At 40.0% G+C, this 27078-nt stretch overlaps 1 protein-coding gene across 1 annotated transcript in view; it reads left to right on the top strand.

The window, feature by feature from the left end:
• Nucleotides 1-27078, top strand: part of CFAP69 (cilia and flagella associated protein 69) — a 292339-nt gene that overhangs the window by 183121 nt on the left and 82140 nt on the right. Inside the window, exon 16 of the mRNA XM_053715703.1 lies at nt 21792-21873. Within this exon, the coding sequence (XP_053571678.1) occupies nt 21792-21873 (82 nt within the window). The remainder of the gene's footprint in view (nt 1-21791; nt 21874-27078) is intronic.

Consider the following 27078-nt stretch of genomic DNA (forward strand, 5'->3'; position numbering starts at 1 on the left):
ATTAAACTTTCATTGACATGGTATATAGTGGGGCATTTATCTCCTTTTTATTGTATTATTTTTGCGATAGACCTATTACAAGGATCAAACTTACTATATATAAAGAGCTAAGGTATGTTACACTGACGTAGAATGTCGTGGACTATATGTTGTAAGGTGGGGATTATTGCATCTTACATGTAGCGTCTATACCAAATAATGCATCTTACCTTGCAGTGGGGTATAGGGGCCATACCCATATGGTAAGGCTATTTGATATAAAATTGAAAGGACCCTACTAGCAGACTGGGTTAGTTACTCTATATAATTGTGTATACATACGTAGAAATTGTTTGGCATTGTTTCACTGCATAATTGGTTATAATATAAATACCCACAATGCACTTTGTCATATATAATATGCTATGAGTTTTTTTATTTTTCTTCTTCTCATCATATGCTCGCAAGGCTTGACGAGGTCCTGTTTAGATATATTTTAATACTACTCAGATATATATTCTACCTCAGTGGAGGGTCAGCATTTAAAATGATGGTCATGCAGATTTGAGAAAGGTCTGTGTACTTTTTACACCTGATTAATGTCTCCTTATTGCATGACTTTAATATATATGGTTTAACAATAGCCACGTGTATATGCCATACAAAGCTCTTTCCCTTTAACGTTTAGCTGATCTGGAAACTGCTTATTTTACGTTAGTGACTCCTTATATCAGCTATCTTACATATAGTGGCACTAACATACAGGTATACCCCGCTCATACAGCGGGTTAGGGACCAGAGCCCCGCTGTAAAGTGAAAACCACCTTAAAGTGAAACAAGGCAGTTTTAGCTTTCTTTTCACTTGCCAGTGTGTTTAAAGACTTGAAAACATGTTTAAACTAACATATATTAGGGGTGCAATAGTGCTACGTTTAGTTTAACAGTAGCACAGCACAGTATTTAATTAGTATTCAATAAATACTGTACCTGTAAAATAGTGACAATGTAGTAAAATTTGCCAGACTATAGCACTGAGACAAAGATTGCACTGTAATGCTGTAAACAGAGTGAACTGCGCATAACAAAATGGTGCCAGTCACTTTTCTCGCAATCTCACGATGATTACATCAAGTGAGGTATACCTGTATTGGTAACCGTCAATATTTTTACAGTTACTCCAGTCAGTTATAAGTTTAGGGTCAAACTGTTCCCACACAATAAACCCGTTAACCACATATTAACCTATGTAGGTCATCCCTATTTAATATTATGCCTTGTACTCACGTCGCTTAAGTTATTTCTCTTTATGCTCCTACCCCCTATTCACCAATATACTTTGGCATTTCATGTATGCTCAAAGTATTATTTCGCAGTTTCTCTCACAATAACCGCAATTCCAATTATATTTTTTAATTTATATGCGTTATTGTTACAACATTTACATATAGGCTCTAAATCTCTAAGGTTCCTACTGTTGGCATACACCTGTGTCTATTTATTTGTGATGGAACAGATATAATTATATACTTTTACTAATAAGATTGATTCAACCTTTTCTTTCTTTTTAAATGTAGGTGACATTTACGATACTGTTTATTTGATATGTTAAGTCTCAAATATAGTATATTATATTAGCAAATAAATTCAAATCAATACTAAACAGAGTAAAAAGTTAATATTACTGGTATTTTTTATTTTGTGTTCTGAAAATTCTTCGGAAGCAGTTTTTGGTAGAAGTTCTTCAGGCAGCTGTTTCAGTTTGATTCTTCTGCTTATGATTTAAGTTTTTCATTTTATTTATGAGAATAAACTTATATTTGGGTTATGGATTAATTTTTTTTCAGCGAAATGGCTGTTTTTATTTTATGCCTCCCTCTCTAGTGACTCTTGCGTGGAGTTCCACTTCTTGGGTATTGCTATCCCATACGTCACTAGCTCATGGACTTTTGCTAATTACATGAAAGAAAACATAATTTATGTAAGAACTTACCTGATAAATTCATTTCTTTCATATTGGCAAGAGTCCATGAGGCCCATCCCTTTTTTATGGTGGTTATGATTTTTTGTATAAAGCACAATTTTTTCCAAATTCCTTTGTTGATGATTTTTACTCCTTTCTTTATCACCCCAATACTTGGCTATTCGTTAAACTAAATTGTGGGTGTGGTGAGGGGTTTATTTATAGCATTTTGGGGTTTGGGAAACTTTGCCCCTCCTGGTAGGATTGTATATCCCATAAGTCACTAGCTCATGGACTCTTGCCAATATGAAAGAAATGAATTTATCAGGTAAGTTCTTACATAAATTATGTTTTTTTATCATGTTTTCATCTACTTGATAGCAAAGGGATCTAATGCACTTATATATATATATATATATATATATATATATGTGTTTATATTTGTATATATGTCTGTTAATACATATATACACATAAAAATACATTAATATATATTTATACATATATAGACATATCTATATACATACAAATGCATCTTTAGCAATGTATATGTATCTGTGGCGTTTTTAGGTTTTGTGCTGCTCTAGGCATTCAAAATTCTGCTGTCCCTTACAACCCCCCCTCCCTACACACACACACACACGTTAGGCCTTTGGCAATATTATTTTTTGTTCAGGGTGTAATGTCCCTTTTCTTTCCTAAGATATGGAGAGTCCACAACGTCGTTCAATTACTAGTGGGAATATCACTCCTGGCCAGCAGGAGGAGGCAAAGAGCACCACAGCAAAGCTGTTAAGTGTCACTCCCCTACCCATAATCCCCAGTCATTCTCTTTGCCTTTGTCAATGGAGTAGGTGAAGTTTGGTGTCTGAAGAAATTAATTCCTTTTTCAGATACTTTTCCTTGCAAGCAAGGATTTGGGTTTAGCTGAGTCCACTTCAATCTCTTCAGTAGAGTAGTGGTTGCTTTTAAGCAGTTAGGAAGTTGTGAGGTAGTCCTTGCTTTGTTTCCTAACACACTGCTGCCCATGGTACAGAAATCCAGAGTTGGTTACTCTGTTCTTTCTTTTTCTACAAGTCTCTGCAAGGAGTATGTGTCCTTTCACGCCTTGTGAGTTGTCTTCCTGCTGGACAGCTAGACTGCAGGTAAGTGCTTTTCTTCATAAACGGGGAGAGTCCACAGCTGCATTCATTACTTTTTGGGAAATACAGAAGGAGGAGGCAAAGACACCCCAGCCAAAGGCTTAAATACCTCCCCCACTTCCCTCATACCCCAGTCATTCTTTGCCTCTCGTCACAGGAGGTTGGCAGAGAAATGTCAAAAGTTTCGGTAGTCTCTTATGGAGAGTAGTACTTTTTGGAATTGGACTGGAGTTTTAAGTGGTCCTGTCAGCCTCTAAGTGAGAGCATGGATGAAAGTTAGAGTCTGGATATGCAGGGAGAGTCTTTCTGCAAAACCATCCCGACTCATATTAACAGCTCCATAAAGGGACAGTGAACCCAAATTTGTTCTTTCGTGATTCAGATAGAGCATGCAATTTTAAGCAACTTTCCAATTTACTCCTGTTATCAATTTTTCTTTGTTCTCTTGATATCTTTATTTGAAAAAGAAGGCATCTAAGCTTTTTTTTTTGGCTCAGACCTCTAAACAGCACCCAGGTTGTTCACCTTGCATTTCCAATAAAGATACCAAGAGAATGAAGAAAATTTGATAATAGGAGTAAATTTGAAATTTGCTTAAAATCACATGCTCTATCTGAATCACGAAAGAAAAAATTTGGGTTCAGTGTCCCTTAAGCAATCAGCGTTGACGAGTTTCGCTGCATGCTTTCTTCTCTCAAGTCCATGTCAGAAGTGACGCTACTATATGTCACACTTGAAGGGCCGTTTTCCCGTTCCATGGCGTTGATTCCGTTAAGATCGTTTCATTTTACTTTCAATATGGAAATGCAATGTATGAAGAAGAAGTCAGGGTCCCAGTGGGACTCCTTTTATCTTATGAAATCAAGGGTTAATATCTCCTGTGGGGTTATTGAACAAGGGGGACTTTAATCATGTTTGTTATGTGATTTGGTCTGCTAATGTGTAGTGATACTTGGGCTTGTGGCTTTTTCAGAACATAGGCCTTTATTGAAGGCTGCGCTGTCTTTACGGACTGGCGCGCTTTTTCTTGGACTGCACGGTGCACCTTGTGACTAGGCGTGGTCTTGCTCCTGTCCTCCATTTCCATATTCCTGATTGTGTGGCGACGGAGAGATTCTGTTTCGCTTGAGTCTGGGTCATAGGATGTGGTGAGTGCCCCAGCCATTGGGGTGTAAAAGGTGCCGTTTATTTTTTGTCCATATTTCTAATTTCCAAGTTATAGAGGATTCTGATTTTTTTGGAGACAGATGTCTCTGATTCAGATTCTACTTCTTGCGAAGAATATAAAAGGGCCCGGGTGATCCATGACCATCAGTTATGTTCCGAATGCCGCTTTTTAGAGCTCTGCTATCCTGAATCGGGGATCTTAGAGTCCGCTGAGCCATCCGCCCCTGGGGATTCCGTTTCCCGCGAGGCGCCCCCCCCAGAGCCTTCCTTTGCTACACAAGCAGGTGTCCCGCATGCCCTTTACCCTTCTCTGGAAGGCGGTTTGTTTCCTCCAGAGGTTACAGCATGGTTCCGCATGGCCATATCGATGGCGTTGGCGCATTTACATTTTCCATATTGTCCGTGTTCTGGTAACCAGGGCTCGTCAGGCGTGGGATCGTCTGGTTCCGATCAGCCCTCTGGGGAAGTGATTTCCTCTGAAGCTTCAGGGGTTCAACCCTCGGGGCCAGGGTCGTTAGTTGCCCCAGCAGAGGTAAGTCTTGCTTTTTGTTATAGACTGGCGAGCCTTCGTGTTCTGTTGACGCATGTATTGCCAGTGCTAGAGGATCCCAGGCCTAATGGGTTGGTGGATCCTCGGTCTTCCATTCCAGACGGCAAGCAGGGTTAGACGACGGAGGATGAATCAATCTTCTTTTCGTATATTTCTTTTAAGTATCTTCTTCCAGTTCTGAGCTTTGGAAGAATTGAATCTCTGACTGGCTTGTCCTGTCAGTGTGTCCTTTCTTCTGGGCGTTAACCTGCGGTTTTTGCCCTCTTTTATTTTGATCCGGTTAGGATGTATTTTTATTTATATTTGAAAGCTCATGTTATAAGTTTTTCCTTTGTAAATATTTCTTTCATGTAATTAGCAAGAGTCCATGAGCTAGTGACGTATGGGATATACATTCCTACCAGGAGGGGCAAAGTTTCCCAAACCTCAAAATGCCTATAAATACACCCCTCACCACACCCACAAATCAGTTTTACAAACTTTGCCTCCCATGGGGGTGGTGAAGTAAGTTTGTGCTAGATTCTACGTTGATATGCGCTTCGCAGCAGGCTGGAGCCCGGTTTTCCTCTGAGTGCAGTGAATGTCAGAGGGATGTGAAGAGAGTATTGCCTATTTGAATTCAATGGTCTCCTTCTACGGGATCTATTTCATAGGTTCTCTGTTATCGGTCGTAGAGATTCATCTCTTACCTCCCTTTTCAGATCGACGATATACTCTTATATATACCATTACCTCTACTGATTCTCGTTTCAGTACTGGTTTGGCTTTCTACTACATGTAGATGAGTGTCCTGGGGTAAGTAAGTCTTATTTTCTCTGACACTCTAAGGTATGGTTGGGCACTTTTATATAAAGTTCTAAATATATGTGTTTAAACATTTATTTGCCTTGATTCAGGATGTTCAATATTCCTTATTTCAGACAGTCAGTTTCATTATTTGGGATAATGCATTTGAATAATACATTTTTTCTTACCTTAAAATTTGACTTTTTTCCTGTGGGCTGTTAGGCTCGCGGGGGCTGAAAATGCTTCATTTTATTGCGTCATTCTTGGCGCGGACTTTTTTGACGCAAAAAAAATTCGTAGTCATTTCCAGCGTCATACTTGTCACCGGAAGTTGTTTGTATGTGCGTCATTTTTTTGATGTTTTTTTGCACCAAAGATGTCGGCGTCGCCGGATGTGGCGTCATTTTTGGCGCCAAAGCATTTAGGTACCAAATAATGTGGGCGTCTTTTTTGGCGCTAAAATATATGGGCGTCATTTTTGCCTCCACATTATTTAAGTCTCATTATTTATTTGCTTCTGGTTGCTAGAAGCTTGTTCATTGGCATTTTTTCCCATTCTGAAACTGTCATTTAAGGAATTTGATACATTTTGCTTTACGGATAAAAAGAGAATCAATAATAGTTTTCTATGTTTTAAATAAAATCCACATAATGAGTGTTACAAATATAAACTTCAGACTAAAACTTAACATTACTACATTAACTACAACTACATTACTACTTTAACTACAACTACATTACTACATTAACACAACTGTTTCTTCAATTTTTAAGCAGCAGAGCACAGTTTTATAATAAAACAAAACCACAAACTGTTTGAAAAGAGGTAGAACTAGAAAGAGTTAGACTATCACTGTTAATAACATTCTGTTATTCACTCTTTCAGAAACTTTGCATTGAAATGCAAAAATCTCAACATGTCCACATGCTTCTGGCTAAGGCTGGTTCTCTGTTTGCAGCTATATTTCCTGCAGCAGAGTAAAGGCTGTTGAGGTGTATAAGTAGGGTTTTGCCAATTTCACCAAAGTGGCATATTTATCTTTGTTAGCTCTTCACCAATGCTAAGTGTTTTCTACCTTGGCAAGGGGCCTCTAAATAAAGTAACCCTTGACTTTATTCTAACATAAAAATATCTTGAATATCTATATGCAATGGTAAATAACCAGCTGTAATGTTAGGGGAAATATCTAGTCCACTCTAAAAATAACGAATATATACTTATAAAGGTTGAATCTGGTACATATTATCACAATTTATTAAAATATAAAAAAACAATAAAAAACAAAATCAAAAGCGCTAAGGACTGTATATCAATAACAGGACAAAGCTTTAAACATTTATTTATACAGTACATATAATCAGCAATAGCAAGCAATACGCTAATAATTGTGCAAACAGATAATAGTGCACATCAATTTAAATAACTCCCATCAATCTAGGGGCAAGGTGTAAACAACAAGCTTGGGACTATATCATGAAAAGTATAGTTCCAAATCACCAGATTTAATATAAACAATCCAAATGATGACTATTATATCTGGGTTGCACATAAGCCAGGGGTAGTTGTAAACGTATACTGTCCTGAAAAAGTGAAAAGTATGTTGTTTTTTCTATTACATATTGCAAGATGTCTCAGATTGACCCTGGATCAGAAGCTACTTCTGGAAATTCGCTGCCTGATGCTGGATCTACCAAAGTTAAGTGCATTTGTTGTAAACTTGTGGTAACTGTTCCTCCGGCTGTTGTTTGTGATGAATGTCATGATAGACTTGCTAATGCAGTTAATATTTTCTGTTCCATCAACATCTAATACTCAGGGTGTTCCTGTTAACATAAGAGATTTTGTTTCTAAATCTATTAGGAAGGCTATGTCTGTTATTCCTCCTTCCAGTAAACGTAAAAAGTCTTTTAAAACTTCTCATTTATCAGATGAATTTTTAAATGAACATCATCATTCTGATTCTGTTTCTGATGATGATTTCTCTGGTTCAGAGGATTCTGTTTCAGAAATTGACACTGATAAATCTTCATATTTATTTAAAATGGAATTTATTCGTTCTTTACTTAAAGAAGTCTTAATTGCATTAGAAATAGAGGAATCTGGTCCTCTTGATACTAAATCTAAACGTTTAAATACGGTTTTTAAACCTCCTGTAGTTATTCCGGAAGTTTTTCCCGTCCCTGATGCTATTTCTGAAGTAATTTCCAGGGAATGGAATAATCTGGGTAATTCTTTTACTCCTTCTAAAAGGTTTAAGAAATTGTATCCTGTGCTATCTGACAGATTAGAGTTTTGGGACAAAATCCCTAAAGTTGATGGGGCTATCTCTACTCTTGCTAAACGTACTACTATTCCTACGGCAGATAGTACTTCTTTTAAGGATCCTTTAGATAGGAAAATTGAATACTTTCTAAGGAAAGCTTATTTATGTTCAGGTAATCTTCTTAGGCCTGCTATATCTTTGGCGGATGTTGCTTCAACTTTCTGGTTGGAGGCTTTAGCGCAACAAGTAACAGATCATAATTCTCATAGCATTGTTAATCTTCTTCAACATGCTAATAACTTTATTTGTTATGCCATCTTTGATATCATTAGGGTTGATATCAGGTATATGTCTTTAGCTATTTTATCTAGAAGAGCTTTATGGCTTAAAACTTGGAATGCTGATATGTCTTCTAAGTCTACTTTACTTTCCCTTTCTTTCCAAGGTAATAATTTGTTTGGTTCACAGTTGGATTCTATTATTTCAACTGTTACTGGGGGGAAAGGAACTTTTTTACCACAGGATAAAAAATCTAAAGGTAAATATAGGGCTGCTAATCGTTTTCGTTCCTTTCGTCAGAATAAGGAACAAAAGCCTGATCCTTCCTCTACAGGAACGGTTTCTGTTTGGAAACCATCTCCAGTCTGGAATAAATCCAAGCCTTTTAGAAAGCCAAAGCCAGCTCCCAAGTCCGCATGAAAGTGCGGCCCTCATTCCAGCCCAGCTGGTAGGGGGCAGATTACGTTTTTTCAAAGAAATTTGGATCAATTCAATTCACAGTCTTTGGATTCAGTACATTGTTTCACAAGGGTACAGAATAGGTTTCAAGATAAGGCCTCCTGCAAGAAGATTTTTTCTTTCTCGCGTTCCAATAAATCCAGTGAAGGCTCAAGCGTTTCTGAAATGTGTTTCTGATCTAGAGTTGGCTGGAGTAATTGTGCCGGTTCCAGTTCTGGAACAGGGTCTGGGGTTTTACTCAAATCTATTCATTGTACCAAAGAAGGAGAATTCCTTCAGACCAGTTCTGGATTTAAAAATATTGAATCGTTATGTAAGGATACCAACATTCAAAATGGTAACTATAAGGACTATTCTGCCTTTTGTTCAGCAAGGGCATTATATGTCCACAATAGATTTACAGGATACATATCTGCACATTCCGATTCATCCAGATCATTATCAGTTTCTTAGATTCTCTTTTCTAGACAAGCATTACCAGTTTGTGGCTCTGCCGTTTGGCCTAGCAACAGCTCCAAGGATTTTTACAAAGGTTCTCGGTGCCCTGCTATCTGTAATCAGAGAACAGGGTATTGTGGTATTTCCTTATTTGGACGATATCTTGGTACTTGCTCAGTCTTCACATTTAGCAGAATCTCATACGAATCGACTTGTATCGTTTCTTCAAGAACATAGTTGGAGGATCAATTTACCAAAAAGTTAATTGATTCCTCAGACAAGGGTAACCTTTTTAGGTTTCCAGATAGATTCAGTGTCCATGACTCTGTCTTTGACGGACAAGAGACGTCTGAAATTGGTTTCAGCTTGTCGAAACCTTCAGTCTCAATCATTCCCTTCGGTAGCCTTATGCATGGAAATTCTAGGTCTTATGACTGCTGCATCGGACGCGATCCCCTTTGCTCGTTTTCACATGCGACCTCTTCAGCTTTGTATGCTGAACCAGTGGTGCAGGGATTATACAAAGATATCTCAATTAATATCTTTAAAACCGATTGTACGACACTCTCTGACGTGGTGGACAGACCACCATCGTTTAGTTCAGGGGGCTTCTTTTGTTCTTCCGACCTGGACTGTGATCTCAACATATGCAAGTCTGACAGGTTGGGGAGCTGTATGGGGGTCTCTGACAGCGCAGGGGGTTTGGGAATCTTAGGAGGCGAGATTACCAATCAACATTTTGGAACTCCGTGCGATTTTCAGAGCTCTTCAGTCATGGCCGCTTCTAAAGAGAGAGTCGTTCATTTGTTTTCAAACAGACAATGTCACAACCGTGGCATATGTCAATCATCAAGGAGGGACTCACAGTCCTCTGGCTATGAAAGAAGTATCTCGAATACTTGCATGGGCGGAATCCAGCTCCTGTCTAATTTCTGCGGTTCACATCCCAGGTATAGACAATTGGGAAGCAGATTATCTCAGTCGCCAGACTTTACATCAGGGCGAATGGTCTCTTCACCCAGAGGTGTTTCTTCAGATTGTTCAAATCTGGGGACTCTCAGAAATAGATCTGATGGCTTCTCATCTAAACAAGAAGCTTCCCAGGTATCTGTCCAGATCCAGGGATCCTCAGGCGGAAGCAGTGGATGCATTGTCACTTCCTTGGAAGTATCATCCTGCCTATATCTTTCCGCCTCTAGTTCTTCTTCCAAGAGTGATTTCCAAGATTCTAAAGGAGCGTTCGTTTGTTCTGCTGGTGGCTCCAGCATGGCCTCAGAGGTTTTGGTATGCGGATCTTGTTCGGATGGCTACTTGCCAACCGTGGACTCTTCCGTTAAGACCAGACCTTCTATCGCAAGGTCCTTTTTTCCATCAGGATCTCAAATCATTAAATTTGAAGGTATGGAGATTGAACGCTTGATTCTCAGTCATAGAGGTTTCTCTGACTCCGTAATTAATACTATGTTACAGGCTCGTAAATCTGTGTCTAGGAAGATATATTATCGAGTCTGGAAGACTTACATTTCTTGGTGTTCTTCTCATCATTTTTCTTGGCATTCTTTTAGAATTCCTAGAATTTTACAGTTTCTCCAGGATGGTCTGGATAAAGGTTTGTCTGCAAGTTCCTTGAAAGGACACATTTCTGCTCTTTCTGTGTTGTTTCACAGAAAGATTGCTAATCTTCCTGATATTCATTGTTTTGTTCAGGCTTTGGTTCATATAAAACCTGTCATTAAGTCAATTTCTCCTCCTTGGAGTTTGAATTTGGTTTTGGGGGCTCTTCAAGCTCCTCCGTTTGAACCTATGCATTCGCTGGATATTAAATTACTTTCTTGGAAAGTTTTGTTTCTATTGGCCATCTCTTCTGCTAGAAGAGTTTCTGAATTATCTGCTCTTTCTTGTGAGTCTCCTTTTCTGATTTTTCATCAGGATAAGGCGGTGTTTTGCGAACTTAAATTTTTACCTAAGGTTGTGAATTCTAACAACATTAGTAGAGAAATTGTGGTTCCTTCATTGTGTCCTAATCCTAAGAATTCTAAGGAAAGATCGTTGCATTCTTTGGATGTAGTTAGAGCTTTGAAATATTATGTTGAAGCTACTAAAGATTTCCGAAAGACTTCTAGTCTATTTGTTATCTTTTCCGGTTCCAGGAAAGGCCAGAAGGCTTCTGCCATTTCTTTGGCATCTTGGTTAAAGTCTTTGATTCATCATGCTTATGTCGAGTCGGGTAAAACTCTGCCTCAAAGGATTACAGCTCATTCTACTAGGTCAGTTTCTACTTCCTGGGCGTTTAGGAATGAAGCTTCGGTTGATCAGATTTGTAAAGCAGCAACTTGGTCTTCGTTGCATACTTTTACTAAATTCTACCATTTTGATGTGTTTTCTTCTTCTGAAGCAGTTTTTGGTAGAAAAGTACTTCAGGCAGCTGTTTCAGTTTGATTCTTCTGCTTATATTTCAGTTTTTTTCATTATAAGATTGAAACTTTATTTGGGATGTGGATGGTTTATCAGCGGAATTGGCTGTCTTTATTTTTATCCCTCCCTCTCTAGTGACTCTTGCGTGGAAGTTCCACATCTTGGGTATTCATTATCCCATACGTCACTAGCTCATGGACTCTTGCTAATTACATGAAAGAAAACATAATTTATGTAAGAACTTACCTGATAAATTCATTTATTTCATATTAGCAAGAGTCCATGAGGCCCACCCTTTTTATGGTGGTTATGATTTTTTTGTATAAAGCACAATTATTCCAATTCCTTATTTTTTATGCTTTCGCACTTTTTTCTTATCACCCCACTTCTTGGCTATTCGTTAAACTGATTTGGGTGTGGTGAGGGGTGTATTTATAGGCATTTTGAGGTTTGGGAAACTTTGCCCCTCCTGGTAGGAATGTATAGCCCATACGTCACTAGCTCATGGACTCTTGCTAATATGAAAGAAATTAATTTATCAGTTAAGTTCTTACATAAATTATGTTTTTCTTCTCTGGAATTTAATACTAGCAATTTTGTGGTCGCATTGGCGCTTCTGCAGAAGTTATATGAAAAGTTAGGACATGTTATGTCTGCTGTTTGTCTGTTTAAATTGTCTATCCCTTACGGGTTGCGACTTTCAGTGGCCTTGGACAGTTCTTGGGTGCCCTACGTATCAGGCTGGTCTTGGTTGGGTTCTAGTTTCTGTTTCCTAGGGGCCTATATCAGACATGTGGTGCCCATTATACTTGGCTGGTCCGGTTGGGGTGCCGAATGGCTCACTTTGGTTTTTGAGTTTAATTTTCTTGTTCCTGTTACAAGTTATAGTTTTTATTCCTAGACGCCAGGCTGGTCCTCGTTTATTCTTTTGGGGGATTCAGAGGGGATTGTGCTCAGTCCTGTTTGTCCTATCCATGCTTAGCAGGGGATCTGAGGTTCGGATCCTGCTACTGTCTATTCTGTAGGCTCCTGTGTTTTTCAGGTGCTAGAGTTTTTTCTCCTTCCCAGAGTGGGTTGGGGGTCCTGGGTTTTCATTGGAAATTCGTGGTGCCGGTGGGGTTTACTCGTCTCCTCTTTTGAGGATTCCCTTGAGGACTCTGTTTTCCTTGATGATGGTATCTCTTTCTTTGGGTCGAGTCAGTTTGGGCTTTTTGTCCCCTTTCCTTGAGGCTGGCCTTCTGGTCATCTGTTTCAGGAAGTTTGGGCCTTTTTGGATTTTTTCTTCTTCCGGGATCTCATCTTCTCCCATATTTTTGGAGCTCTGCAGTTTATGTTGTCTCCTTTTTTCCCTGTGTCCGCCCCTGCTTAGGCGTTTTTGGGTTTTCATCTACCAGGGGTTAGAATGCTTGTCATCGTAAGTTCCTCGAGCTGTAGGTCTCAATTTGCTCTGCTAGTTCGGTGAGGTTTTTTGTTGGTTTTGCCCTGTTTTATCCTTGTTTACTCTCTTGAAGTTCTCTTGGGTTTTTTTTCTTTATTGCCCTAGTTCTTGTGTGTTTCTGGGGGTCCTTGCGGACTTCCTTATCTGAGTTCTTTTTCTTCCTTTCAGGGAGACTGTGGATGTTTTCCCTCCTTCTGGTCGGGGGTGAGTTTATTTGCGGGCTGAGAGCCTGCGGGATTTTGTCTCCTTAGAGGCTCTTTTGGCTCGGTCGAGTCTAATGATTCTGAGCGGTCTCTATCAAGGGCCTTGCTGGTTCTAACTGATGGGCAGTTACTCGTGCCTTTTCCTTTTTGTCCTTTCTGCTTCTAATGACGCATATTTTTTTTGTTGGGAGTTTGGGTGTTTTTAGGCTATGGTGCCCTCAGAATGGGCCGCCTTTGGTACCCGCCCGTTTTGCATTCAGTGTCCTCTATAGCTTGGGTTTTGTTTTCCCAAAAGTAATGAATGCAGCTGTGGACTCTCCCTGTTTATGAAGAAAAACTTAAATTATGCTTATCTGATCATTTTCTTTTCTTCAGACGGGGAGAGTCCACAGCTCCCCGCCCACATTTTGTATGTGGGGCGGCCGTAATTTTTGTTCTTCTGGCACTTTTTTCACCCTGATATTTCTCCTAATTTTACTTGGTTCCCTCGGCAGAATTACTGGAGGATGAGGGAAGTCCGGGGAGGTATTTAAGCCTTTGGCTCGGGTGTCTTTGCCTCCTCCTGGTGGCCAGGTTCTGTATTTCCCAAAAGTAATGAATGCAGCATAAATTAAGTTTGTGGTTTCTATGTCTTGGAGACTTGCACTTCAGAAGAATATGTCATATGCAGTTGATGGGGACATTTTTAAAATCCTTTATACAGGATTTTCTTTGGCAGTGGGCAGGCACAATATGTATGTTGAGACTAGGGGTTAATCTTCCCTTTATTGGGACGTTTTTCCTCTTTGGGTTAATTTTGTTGAAATACTTTATTAGTATGTGTGTGGCTTATGTCTTATACAGGCATTTATGTATAAACTTAAAATTTGGCCGTTGGTTTTCTTTGCTTGCGTAGCTAGAACAGGCTAATTGACAAACTGCTTGAGTTTGAAACCAGCTGCAACTACTTGCATCTTATGTTGTAGGCAGAGGGAAACGCGCACCTTTTACTTGCTGCGTAGTTTCCTCTCTCTGACGGTCATGTGACTTCTCTCTGCTGTTGGATATTTACGGAGCAGAGCAGGGTCATTGAATTTCAGTTTCTTCAGTGTCGATCTACTATACGATCGTTTTAGAGACTTCTGGCAGCCAAATTTTGGTATTAAAAATTCTTAAAGTGACAGTGTATTTAAAAAATGTCTACAATTTGGGGAATTTTTTATTTAGTATTATGGACATGGACCAAGACTCTGTGTCTTTTGACAAATGCTTGTTGTGCCTAGAGGCACAAATTGTTTTGCCTATGCAATTCTGTGCTGCATGCTTAGCTAGAACACTTCAATTTAAAGATAAATTGTTGCCCTCTGAGCCCAATGTCTCTCAGGATGATGCTATTCAGACAGTGCTGCAGCTTACTCCTCAAACGTCCCAAGCCTCTATGGCATCACATACAGTGCCCTGCAGTTCCTCTCAGCCTCCTGGAGGAGTTTATTTGCCTGCAGATTTTGCTGCACAGGTATCTTCTGCTGTATCTGCAGCATTATCTGCTTTTCCTATGCTGGGAAAACGCAAAAGGAAAATTAGAAATTCAGATAGTAAGGTTTCTGTTCCACCTACTGCGACGCAGGTTGCACTCCCTCAATTAGAGGCAGAACTTTTTTTCATTTTCTGCAATGAGATTTTTTTTAGCTAACATTTTTCTGCAGTGTCTTTAAGAAGCTGGTGATGCTGTATTTGTTGCCCTTGCTCTGTGTGCATGAGGACAGGTTCATTTATAGCCTGTGTATACACCATATACACATACACACCCCCATACATACACACACACACCCCATACATACACACACACACACCATATACACACACACACCATATACACACACACACACACCATATACACACACACACACCATATACACACACACACACCATATACACACACACACACACCATATACACACATACACACCATATACACACACACACACACCATATACACACACACACACCATATACACACACACATACCATATACACACACACACACACCATATACACACACACACACCATATATACACACACACACACACACACACACACACACACACACACACCATATACACACACATACCATATACACACATACCATATACACACACACACACCATATACACACATACTATATACACACACACACTATATACACACACACACATCATATATACACACACACACCATACACACACACACACACCATATACACACACATACCATATACACACATACACACCATATACACACACACACATCATATATACACACACACACACACACAATACACACACACCCACACACTATACACACACCCACACAACATATACACCATATACACACACACCATATACACATACACCACATACACACACACAAAATACACACAAAACACACACACCATACACACACACACCACATACACACACACACACAACATACACACACATTCAACATACACACACACACAACATAAACACACACACTTATTAAAGAACAACAAAAAATCTGTCTAAGTATTTTGGTTGGCTCCTACACTCCTAGAATAGATTTGTTAAGCCCTGGCTTACCTTTTCTGCAATGTGCTTTTACCCTGTACCGCACTGGAGTTCCGGAAATGGAAGGAAATTAAAAAGAGAGGAATGTAGCAAATATTTCCATTGAGATAGAACGGAACAGTGACACCTGCAGGCAGAAATTAAAAGTGCAGGCAATTTTTTTTTTTTTTAACTGCCACTGCCGTTCTTTCTGCAAAGACCCTTCAGTTTCTGCGATAAGAACGCAGATCGCACAGTGTTCTGCCTTGGGGCTCCCTCATAAGTCTGATGAGGAGGATACGCCGGTAGCCTCTGAGGGTGAAATCTCAGATTCGGACAGTATTATTCCTTCATCTGATACTGAAGAAGTAAACTTCAGATTTAAGCTTGAACACCTTCGTGTTCTCTTAAAAGAGGTATTGGCTACTTTGGACGACTCCAATACTTCTGTCGTTGTCAGCCCTAAGAAGTCTACTAAACTTAATAAATACTATGATGTTCCTTCCTCTGTGAAAGTTTTTCCTGTCCCAGACCATGTGACGGAGATTATTTCACAGGAATGGGAGAAGCCAGGGATTCCCTGTCTCCCGAAGCCTTGTCTGAATCAATTTTAGTTGAGACTCCATTGGAGGATATACAAGATAGGATTAATGCTTTAAAACTAGCCAATTCCTTTCTTTCTAATGCTAACATGCAAGTTATTAGACTGGGAGCTAAGATGTCTGGCTTCACTGTCCTAGCCCGCAGGGCATTGTGGCTAAAATCTTGGTCAGCTGATGTTACCTCTAAGTCCAAGATTCTGGCGCTTCCTTACAAGGGGAAGACCTTGTTCGGACCTGGTCTGGCAGAAATAATTTCTGATATTACGGGTGGAAAAGGGTCTTTTCTACCGCAAGACAAGAAGAAAAGACTCAAAGGACGTTATTTCATTCCTTTCTTAATTTCAAAGGTCAAAGGTCTTCCTCTCCGTCTTCCAAGCAGGAGCAGTCCAAGTCTTCTTGGAAGCCCAATCAGTCTTGGAATAAGGGGAAGCAATCAATAAACTCTCAGCTGAGTCTAAGTCAGCATGAAGGGTCAGCCCCCAGTCTGGGATCGGATCAAGTTGGGGGCAGACTTTCCCTGTTTTATCAAGCGTGGAGACGAGGCTGTGGACATATCTCAAGATTGCAAAATAGAATTCAAAATGTTCCCTCCCAGGGGCAGATTCTACCTCTCAAGATTATCTGCTGACCAGTTAAAAATAGATGCATTCTTGAACTGCATTCAGGACCTTTCCTCCCTGGGAGTGATTGTTCCAGTTCCAGTAAGGGAACAGGGTCTATGATTCTATTCAAATCTGTTCGTGGTCCCCAAAAAAGAGGGAACTTTTTGACCCATTTTAGACCTAAAGTGCCTCTACAAGTTTCTCAGGGTACCGTCCTTCAAAATGGAAACAATTTGTTCTATTCTTCCTTCAGTCCAAGATGGTCAGTTCATGACGCCCATAGACTTGAAGGATGCGTATCTTCATGTTCCCATCCACATGGATCATTACAAATTCCTGAGATTCGCCTTTCTAGACAAACACTTTCAGTTTGTGGCTCTTCCGTTTGGCCTTGCCACAGCTCCCAGAATTTTCTCAAAGGTTCTGGGGGCTCTTTCGGCAGTGATCAGGTCTCAGGGAATTGCAGTGGCGCCATACCTGGATGACATATTGGTTCAGGCACCATCTTTTCAAGAAGCAAACTCTCATACAGAATTCTTGTTGTCTTTTCTACGTTCCTACGGTTGGAAAGTGAATCTGGAAAAGAGTTCCCTTGTTCCAGCTACAAGGGTAGTTTTCTTAAGGACCATCATAGATTCCCTTAAGGACCATCATAGATTCCCTATCTATGAAAAATTTTGTGACAGAGGTCAGAAAATCAAAAATTATCTCCTCTTGCCTCTCTCTTCAGTCTGCTGTTCAGCCATCAGTGGCTCAATGCATGGAGGTAATTGGTCTGATGGTCGCTTCCATGGACATCATTCCCTTTGCTCGATTCCATTTGAGAGCTCTGCAATTATGCATGCTCAGACAATGGAACGGAGACCATTCGGATCTGTCTCAGATTATAAATCTAGACCAGTCAACAAGAGACTCTCTTCCGTGGTGACTTTCTCAGGACCATCTGTCTCAGGGCACATGTTTTTGGAGAACTTCCTGGGTGTTTGTGACCATGGACGCCAGCCTGCTAGGCTGGGGAGCAGTCTGGGACTCGTTAAAGGCGCAGGGACTATGGACTCGGGAGGAGTCTGCTCTCCCAATAAACATCTTGGAGTTGAGAGCGATTTACAATGCTCTGATGGCTTGGCCTCAATTGTCCTTAGCCCGGGTTTATCAGGTTTGAGTTGAACATCACCTCAGTGGCTTACATCAACCACCAGGGAGGAACACGGAGTTCCTTAGCCATGAAGGAGGTGGAACGGATTATTCAGTGGGCGGAAGCTTACAATTGTTGTCTATCTGCCATCCACATTCCTGGAGTGGACAACTGGGAAGCAGATTTCCTGAGCAGACAGACATTTCATCCCGGAGAGTGGGCCCTCCATCCGGAGGTGTTCTCCAGGTTAACCCTCAAATGGGGGGTGCCGGAGTTGGATCTGATGACGTCTCGGCAGAATGCCAAGCTTCCAAGGTACTGCTCAAGGTCAAGAGATCCTTAGGCCACTCTGTTAGATGGTTTCTTGGGATTTCAGTATAGCATACCTGTTTCCTCTGTTTGCGCTCCTTCCACGAGTTATTGCTCGTATCAAACAAGAAAGAGCATCGGTAATTCTAATAGCTCCTGCATGGTCTCGCAGGATCTGGTATGCAGACCTAGTGAAGATGTCTTCTCGGCCGACTTGAAGGTTTCCTCTAAAGAAGGATTTTCTAACTCAGGGTCCATTCCTCCATCCAAATCTCGCTTCTCTGAAGCTGACTGTTTGGAGATTGAACGCTTAGTTCTGTCTAAGCGTGGATTTTCTGAGTCAGTCATTGAGACCATGATCCAGGCTTGCAAGCCTGTTACTCGAAAAATTTACCATAAGGTATGGCGTAAATACATTTATTGGTGTGATCTAAGGACTACTCTTGGACTAGGGTCAGGATTCCTAGAATTTTGTCTTTTCTCCAGAAAGGTCTGGAGAAAGGTTTGTCAATCAGTTCGCTGAAAGGTCAGTTTTCTGCATTATCTACTTTGTTACACAAACGTCTGGCGGATGTGCCAGATGTTCAATCTTTTTGTCAGGCCCTGGTCAGAATCAGGCCTGTGTTTAAACCTGTTGCTCCTCCTTGAAGCTTTAATCTTGTTCTTAAAGTTTTGCAGCAGGCTCCGTTTGAGCCAATGCATTCCATAGATATTAAGTTGCTATCTTGGAAGGTTTTGTTTCTTTTTGCTATCTCTTCTGCTCGGAGAGTTTTAGAACTCTCTGCAGTGTGATTCGCCTTACCTTATCTTTCATGCAGATAAGGCAGTTCTTCGTACTAAATTGGGGTTTCTTCCTAAAGTGGTTTCAGATAGAAATATTAATCAGGAAATTGTTGTTCCTTCTCTCTGTCCCAATCCTTCTTCTCATAAAGAACATCTGTTGCACAACTTGGATGTTGTGCGTGCTCTAAAATTCTACATACCGGCGACTAAGGATTTTCACCAGTCTTCTGCCCTGTTCGTTTGTTTCTCAGGAAAGCGTAAGGGTCAGAAGGACAGCTTTGCAAGGCTGCAACTTGGTCCTCTCTGCATACTTTTTCCAAATTTTCCAAATGTGGTACTTTTGCCTCAGCTAAGACCTTTTTTGGGAGAAACTTTCTTCATGCGGTGCCTTCTGTTTAGGTCTGCCTGTATTGTTCTCCCTCCCTGTTCGTTCTGTGTCCTCTAGCTTGGGTATTGGTTCCCACTAGTAATTGAATGACGTAGTGGACTCTCCATATCTTAGGAAAGAAAACAAAATTTATGCTAACCTGATCAATTTCTTTCTTTACCGAGATGGAGAGTCCACGACCCCACCCTTTATTAAGACAGTTATTTTTGACTAACCTTAGGCACCTCTACACCTTTGTGTTATTCTTTTTCCATTTCCCTTCGGTCGGATGACTGGGGATTATGGGTAGGGGAGTGACACTTAACAGCTTTGCTGTGGTGCTCTTTGCCTCCTCCTGCTGGCCAGGAGTGATATTCCCACTAGTAATTGAATGACGTTGTGGACTCTCCATATCCGGAAATAAATAAATTTATCAGGTAAGCATACATTTTGTTTTTTTTTTATGGCATTTCCAAAGTAACATTTTACCAGGGTCTGCAAAATTATATTTCAATGTGACATTTCGGAGCACACTTGTGCCCCTTCTTCAGACTGTCTGAAGAAGGGGCACAAGTGCTCCGAAACGTCACATTGAAGTAAACAATACCTTCTGGAATAAAGTCCAATGACTGTGATCTGTTACATTGTTGCTTAATATTTTGTTCCTGGCAGCCGTTTTAAGAGAGGTGAGAGTGCAAATCCTTGCACACAGAGTATTCATGTGTATATATATATATATATATATATATATATATATATATATATATAGCATCAAAAAAAGGACCTTGCACTCGCTGGATTTTTCAACAAACTTTTTACTTGGCAAAATTAGTGACGTTTCGGGGACAGTGTATCCCCTTCCTCAGACCGTCTGAGGAAGGGAAGGGAATACACTGTCCCCGAAACGTCACTAATTTTGCCAAGTAAAAAGTTTGTTGAATAATCCAGCGAGTGCAAGGTCCTTTTTTTGATGCTATATTTAATTCTACTAGCACCCTGGTTGCTGCAATTAAGTGAGAGTGCACATCTTTGCTAAACGTATATATATATATATATATATATATATATACAGTATATACAGTATATATATATATATATATATATATATATATTTATATATATTTATTTATAAAGAATGGAGGAAGTCTGGCACTGTGTATCAACACCCCAAAGAAATTGATACATGCTTATGAGTGAGGAAGGTAGTGTAATTATTAGTATGCCTCTGTCAATTTGCTAAGATATATTTTTCCTACTGCAGAGCTATACAAAAGTGAAGTGTCCTATCCCTGATACACTAAAATAAAAGAAATTAATAAATACATTAAATTAAATTAAAATGAGAAATTTCTCTGTGCTGAAACTAGTGTCAGACAGGTATTATAGATAGTTCATGAATTCAGTCTATTAAATGGCCCACAGATATTCTGTATAGACAGAGTAATTAGATGTAAAAAAAATATCCATGCTATTTGTAGCAAATTCATAATGTATAGAAATATATTCAGAATTTAAAGGGACTTTCCTATCCTCACACCATTTATCATAAGTAGCCCAAACCTTGGAAAAAGCAGTGACAAGTTTACAGGACTTAAAAAAAAAAGTAGAAACTGCTATAACTGAGAAAAGTATGTAAAGAAAAATTGTAAATTGTACATACAGTTGTCATTGGGGATCCCATAGGGTATTGCATTGGGGATCCTGAGAGAGACCGTTACAGTAAATTCAAATAGCTTGTACGTCCAGGGACTGGAGTGTTTTCCTCCTCTCCCGGGATCCCCAATGCACATACACTAGGCATAACATAGCGCAGGAGTTAGGAGGTGGGTGGGCGATGAGCAGAGTAGGACATTCCTTTTTCACTGAACAGGTGGATGTAAAAAAAGTGCCCCCCTAGGCACGTGCCTTATTTGCCTAGGCGGTAATATGCCCCTGATATGTATGTATCTCAATGTTAAAGCCTTTTGTCTGTCTTTTTTTTCTTCTAACACCCAGGATCTCATATCTTTGAGCCCTTACAACTTTTTTGTGCAATATTTTTTTTTTTTATTAGACTGTTAATATGAGTGTAACTATACTATGTAATGTATTTTTGATGTGTTTTGTGCAACATTTTTGTTTTGGAAAACAGTAAACCACAGCTGTGAGATCGTGGTAAGGATTTCGCTCAACTTGTAATAAGCAATTAAAAATGCTTGCGAAAAGACGATATCGCTTGCACAAAACAGTTTGCGCCTCACTTGTAATCTAGCCCTTAATTGGTGAAAATCTGTCTATAAATGTTTGATATGTCTCTAAAGTGCTGTATTCTAACCCTTGTTTATTATATGTCTGTTAATTTTAAGGTGCTGTATAATTGGATGCTTCACTTCTGAAGATTATTTTCTTGAAAAAGAAGGCTTGTTCCTAATTTTGGACTTAGTTGCTGTGAGTATAGTTTATTAAACCCATTAATCTGAATTTGAAACATTAATTATTTTTAAGTGTGTAATGGTGTTTGTTTAAATTGAACACATATTATATATACACGGGCCAATTTTTTCAAGTACCGCGGTTCCAACTCTTGCTCCCTCTCTCTCTCCCCTCTCTTTTGCGCTCTCTATTCCCCCACTTCTGCTCTCTCCCCCCTCTTTTGCTCTCTCTCTCCCCCTCTTTTGCTCTCTCCCCCTCTTTTGCTCTCTCACCCTCTTTTGCTCTCTCCCCCCTCTTTTGCTCTCCCCCCTCTTTTGCTCTCTCCCTCTTTTGCTCTCTCTCCCCCCTCTTTTGCTCTCTCTCCCCTCTTTTGCGCTCTCTCCCCCCTCTCTTTTGCGCTCTCTCCCCCCTCTCTTTTGCGCTCTCTCCCCCCTCTCTTTTGCGCTCTCTCCCCCCTCTCTTTTGCGCTCTCTCCCCCCTCTCTTTTGCGCTCTCTCCCCCCCTCTTTTGCTCTCCCTCCCCCCTCTTTTGCTCTCCCTCCCCCCTCTTTTGCTCTCTCTCCCCCCTCTTTTGCTCTCTCTCTCCCCCCCTCTTATGCTCTCTCTCCCCCCTCTTTTGCTCTCTCTCCCCCCTCTTTTGCTCTTTCTCTCCCCCCTCTTTTGCTCTTTCTCTCCCCCCTCTTTTGCTCTTTCTCTCCCCCTCTTTTGCTCTTTCTCTCCCCCCTCTTTTGCGCTCTTTCCCCCCTCTTTTGCGCTTTCTCTCCCCCTTCTCTTTTGTACTCTCTCTCCCCCCTCTTTTGCGCTCTCTCTCCCCCTTCTCTTTTGAGCTCTCTCTCTCCCTCTTGTGTGCTCTCTCTCCCCCTCTTTTGTGCTCTCTCCCCCTCTTTTGCGCTCTCCCCCTCTTCTACTCTCGCTCTCCCCTCTCTCTTTTGCTGTCTCTCTTCCTCTCTTTTGCGCGCTCTTTCTTCCCCCCTCTCTTTTGCTCTCTCTCCCCCTCTTTTGCTCTCTCTCTCTCTCCCCTCTCATTTTTGCTGTCTCTCTTCCTCTCTTTTGCTCTCTCTCTCCCCCCTTTCTTTTGCTCTCTCTCTCCCCCCTTTCTTTTGCTCTCTCTCTCCCCCCCTCTTCTTTGCTCTCTCTCTCCCCCCTCTTCCTCTCTTTTGCTCTCTCTCTCCCCCTCTCTTGCTCTCTCTCTCCCCCCTCTCTTTTGCTCTCTCTCTCTCCCCCCCCCTCTCTTTTGCTCTCTCTCCCCCTCTTTTGCTCTCTCTCTCTCCCCTCTCATTTTTGCTGTCTCTCTTCCTCTCTTTTGCTCTCTCTTTCCCCCCCTTTTCTTTTGCTCTCTCTCTCCCCTCTCTTTTGCTGTCTCTCTCCCTCTCTTTATCCGCCCTCTTCTGCTCTCTCTATCCCCCCTCTTTAGAGCTCTCTGTCTCTCACGGGCCAGTCGGCCATGGCATCCTGCTCCGCCCGTGTCACGCCCGGCCTCACCCACATCACGCCCATTCGGCCACGCCCATTCCACTCCTGATGCCAGGTGAGGTCAGTTAGATTAAAGGGCCACTGTAAGTAAATATTTTCTATGCCTGTTACTAACTAACTACCCCAAATACGCTTTTTATCAATAGCATTTCATTAACATATCTCTACCGTATATCAGAAATCTTGTCTGCAAATTTAATTGTTTTCCAAACCCACTCTGTGGGTATCCTTTGCTCTGTACCAATCCGTTTACAATACCTAGGTTTCAAAATGGCGCTTTAAACACAAAGTTATTGGTTTAAGTATTTTGAACACACAGTGCTGAAAATAGTGGGCAGGATAAAGTGACATCATCGGCGAATAAAAGATATAACTTTTAGAACGTTATGAAACTTTGTTTTGGAGAAAATATAGGTCAGTAGGTTTTAATTAATGTTTATTAACTTTAATATGTTAGTTGTTTAGCTTAAAAATGATAACAGAAAGTAATCCTTTAAGGCCAGGTGTGTTTGTCCTCGCGCGCAGTCTCTACTGCGCATGACAGCTTCGGACAAACACACTTGGCCTTTTATTATATAGTATAGATATATATATATATATATATATATATATATATATATATATATATATATATATATATATACTTGCTCTAGGCCTGATTACAAGAGATTGCTGCCTGGGTTATCTATATATTTATTCTGCAAGACATTTCTTTGCCCTTCACTTACTGTTTCTCTAACAAGGCAAAGATCATTTATTTGAGTGATCACTTTGTATTTATTTTTTATCTGTAGAGGAAATATAAATTCACACCACCCTTGGCACATTTTGTGAAACTGTATTTTTTCCTAGGCTTTTTGTAATACGAAACAAATAAAAAAAATAATTAAAATTATTTGTTGAAATGATAAAAAAATGATTTTATATATATATATATATATATATATATATATATAATCAGTACACTTTCTATAACGCAGTGCTATCTACACCATATGGTATAGTTTTGAGAAACGGTAAAAGGTGACAAAACAAACTTATATTTCAATTGATTTTTACTATTTATATACCGTGTATTATATATTCATATAATATATATTTCTTTCATGTAATTAGCAAGAGTCCATGAGCTAGTGACGTATGGGATATACATTCCTACCAGGAGGGGCAAAGTTTCCCAAACCTCAAAATGCCTATAAATTACACCCCTCACCACACCCACAAATCAGTTTTACAAACTTTGCCTCCTATGGAGGTGGTGAAGTAAGTTTGTGCTTGATTCTACGTTGATATGCGCTCCGCAGTAGGTTGGAGCCTGGTTTTCCTCTCAGCGTGCAGTGAATGTCAGAGGGATGTGAGGAGAGTATTGCCTATTTGAATTCAATGATCTCCTTCTACGGGGTCTATTTCATAGGTTCTCTGTTATCGTCGTAGAGATTACCTCCCTTTTCAGATCGACGATATACTCTTATATATACCATTACCTCTGCTGATTCTCGTTTCAGTACTGGTTTGGCTTTCTACTACATGTAGATGAGTGTCCTGGGGTAAGTAAGTCTTATTTTCTGTGACACTCTAAGCTATGGTTGGGCACTTTTATATAAAGTTCTAAATATATGTATTCAAACATTTATTTGCCTTGACTCAGGATGTTCAACGTTCCTTATTTCAGACAGTCAGTTTCGTATTTGGGATAGTGCATATGAATAAATCAATTTTTTCTTACCTTAAAATTAGACTTTTCCCTGTGGGCTGTTAGGCTCGCGGGGGCTGAAAATGCTTCATTTTATTGCGTCATTCTTGGCGCGGACTTTTTTGGCGCAATTTTTTTTTTCTATTTCCGGCTTCATACGTGTCACCGGAAGTTGCGTCATTTTTTACGTTTTTTTGCGCCAAAAGTGTCGGCGTTCCGGATGTGGCGTCATTTTTGGCGCCAAAGGCATTTAGGCGCCAAATAATGTGGGCGTCTTTTTTGGCGCTTAAAAAATATGGGAGTCACTATTGTCTCCACATTATTTAAGTCTCATTATTTATTGCTTCTGGTTGCTAGAAGCTTGTTCACTGGCATTTTTTCCCATTCCTGAAACTGTCATTTAAGGAATTTGATCAATTTTGCTTTATATGTTGTTTTTTCTATTACATATTGCAAGATGTCCCAGATTGACACTGAGTCAGAAGATACTTCTGGAAAATCGCTGCCTGGTGCTGGATCTACCAAAGTTAAGTGTATCTGCTGTAAACTTGTGGTATCTGTTCCTCCAGCTGTTGTTTGTACTGAATGTCATGACAAACTTGTTAATGCAGATAATATTTCCTTTAGTAATGTTACATTACCTGTTGCTGTTCCGTCAACATCTAATACTCAGAGTGTTCCTGATAACATAAGAGATTTTGTTTCTAAATCCATTAAGAAGGCTATGTCTGTTATTCCTCCTTCTAGTAAACGTAAAAAGTCTTTTAAAACTTCTCATTTTTCAGATGAATTTTTAAATGAACATCATCATTCTGATTCTGATAATGGTTCTTCTGGTTCAGAGGATTCTGTCTCAGAGGTTGATGCTGATAAATCTTCATATTTATTTAAAATGGAATTTATTCGTTCTTTACTTAAATAAGTCTTAATTGCATTAGAAATAGAGGATTCTGGTCCCCTTGATACTAAATCTAAACGTTTAAATAAGGTTTTTAAAACTCCTCTAGTTATTCCAGAAGTTTTTCCTGTCCCTGATGCTATTTCTGAAGTAATTTCCAGGGAATGGAATAATTTGGGTAATTCATTTACTCCTTCTAAACGTTTTAAGCAATTATATCCTGTGCCATCTGACAGATTAGAGTTTTGAGACAAAATCCCTAAGGTTGATGGGGCTGTCTCTACTCTTGCTAAACGTACTACTATTCCTACGGCAGATAATACTTCCTTTAAGGATCCTTTAGATAGCAAAATTGAATCCTTTCTAAGAAAAGCTTACTTGTGTTCAGGTAATCTTCTTAGACCTGCTATATCTTTAGCGGATGTTGCTGCAGCTTCAACTTTTTGGTTAGAAGCTTTAGCGCAACAAGTAACAGATCATAATTCTCATAGCATTATTAATCTTCTTCAACATGCTAATCATTTTATGTGTGATGCCATCTTTGATATCATTAGAGTTGATGTCAGGTATATGTCTCTAGCTATTTTAGCTAGAAGAGCTTTATGGCTTAAAACTTGGAATGCTGATATGTCTTCTAAGTCTACTTTGCTTTCCCTTTCTTTCCAGGGTAATAAATTATTTGGTTCTCAGTTGGATTCTATTATCTCAACTGTTACTGGAGGGAAAGGAACTTTTTTACCACAGGATAAAAAATCTAAAGGTAAATTTAGATCTAATAATCGTTTTCGTTCCTTTCGTCACAATAAGGAACAAAAGCCTGATCCTTCATCCATAGGAGCGGTATCAGTTTGGAAACCATCTCCAGTCTGGAATAAATCCAAGCCTTTTAGAAAACCAAAGCCAGCTTCTAAGTCCACATGAAGGTGCAGCCCTCATTCCAGCTCAATTGGTAGGGGGCAGATTACGTTTTTTCAAAGAAATTTGGATCAATTCCATTCACAATCTTTGGATTCAGAACATTGTTTCAGAAGGGTACAGAATTGGCTTCAAGATAAGGCCTCCTGCAAAGAGATTTTTTCTTTCCCATGTCCCACTAAACCCAGCGAATGCTCGAGCGTTTCTGAAATGTGTTTCAGATCTAGAGTTGGCTGGAGTAA

The sequence above is a fragment of the Bombina bombina genome, chromosome 5, assembly GCF_027579735.1.
Source record: "Bombina bombina isolate aBomBom1 chromosome 5, aBomBom1.pri, whole genome shotgun sequence".
NCBI classification, from domain to species: domain Eukaryota; kingdom Metazoa; phylum Chordata; class Amphibia; order Anura; family Bombinatoridae; genus Bombina; species Bombina bombina.